This window comes from Merops nubicus, unplaced genomic scaffold (assembly GCF_000691845.1).
Source record: "Merops nubicus isolate BGI_N331 unplaced genomic scaffold, ASM69184v1 scaffold17283, whole genome shotgun sequence".
NCBI classification, from domain to species: Eukaryota; Metazoa; Chordata; class Aves; order Coraciiformes; family Meropidae; genus Merops; species Merops nubicus.
This window is the reverse complement of record NW_008598405.1, coordinates 5,845-6,235: the sequence shown is the minus strand read 5'-3', so window position 1 is coordinate 6,235 and position 391 is coordinate 5,845. Positions and strand designations below refer to the sequence as shown.

Sequence of the window (391 nt, the reverse complement as noted above, 5' to 3'; positions counted from 1 at the left end):
TAAACCAGGGCTGGCCGCCGGGGCCGGCCTGGCCACGTCCCAGCAGCACAGTTCCCGTGGTGCTGGAGCCCCCGAGCTGCAGGGGGAGTGGGCTGTGGGTGCGGGGGGCTGCTGGGCTCTGCCCGGGCTCTGCTCGGGCTCTGCTGCGTGGTCCTGGCCCAGTGTGGGAGCAGCTCTGCAGCTCCCCTCCCTGCGCTTCCTTTGGGCAGAGGCATGAAAGTCATTGAAAACCGAGCTCTGAAGGATGAGGAGAAGATGGAGCTGCAGGAAATCCAGCTGAAGGAGGCCAAGCACATCGCCGAGGAGGCGGACAGGAAATACGAGGAGGTGAGACCAGGGGGTGCTGCGGCACAGCTGGCCCTGGCGGCTTCTCTTTCCGATTACGGGGATA

The 391-nt window shown here is 65.5% G+C and overlaps 1 protein-coding gene across 1 annotated transcript in view; it reads left to right on the top strand.

Annotated features, from left to right (window-relative positions):
* LOC103769803 (tropomyosin alpha-3 chain) overlaps window positions 1-391 on the top strand; it is a gene marked incomplete at its 5' end in the record, with an annotated part of 6,365 nt that overhangs the window by 858 nt on the left and 5,116 nt on the right. The window contains one exon of the mRNA XM_008937038.1: window positions 210-329. Coding sequence (XP_008935286.1) covers window positions 210-329 — 120 coding nt within the window. The remainder of the gene's footprint in view (window positions 1-209; window positions 330-391) is intronic.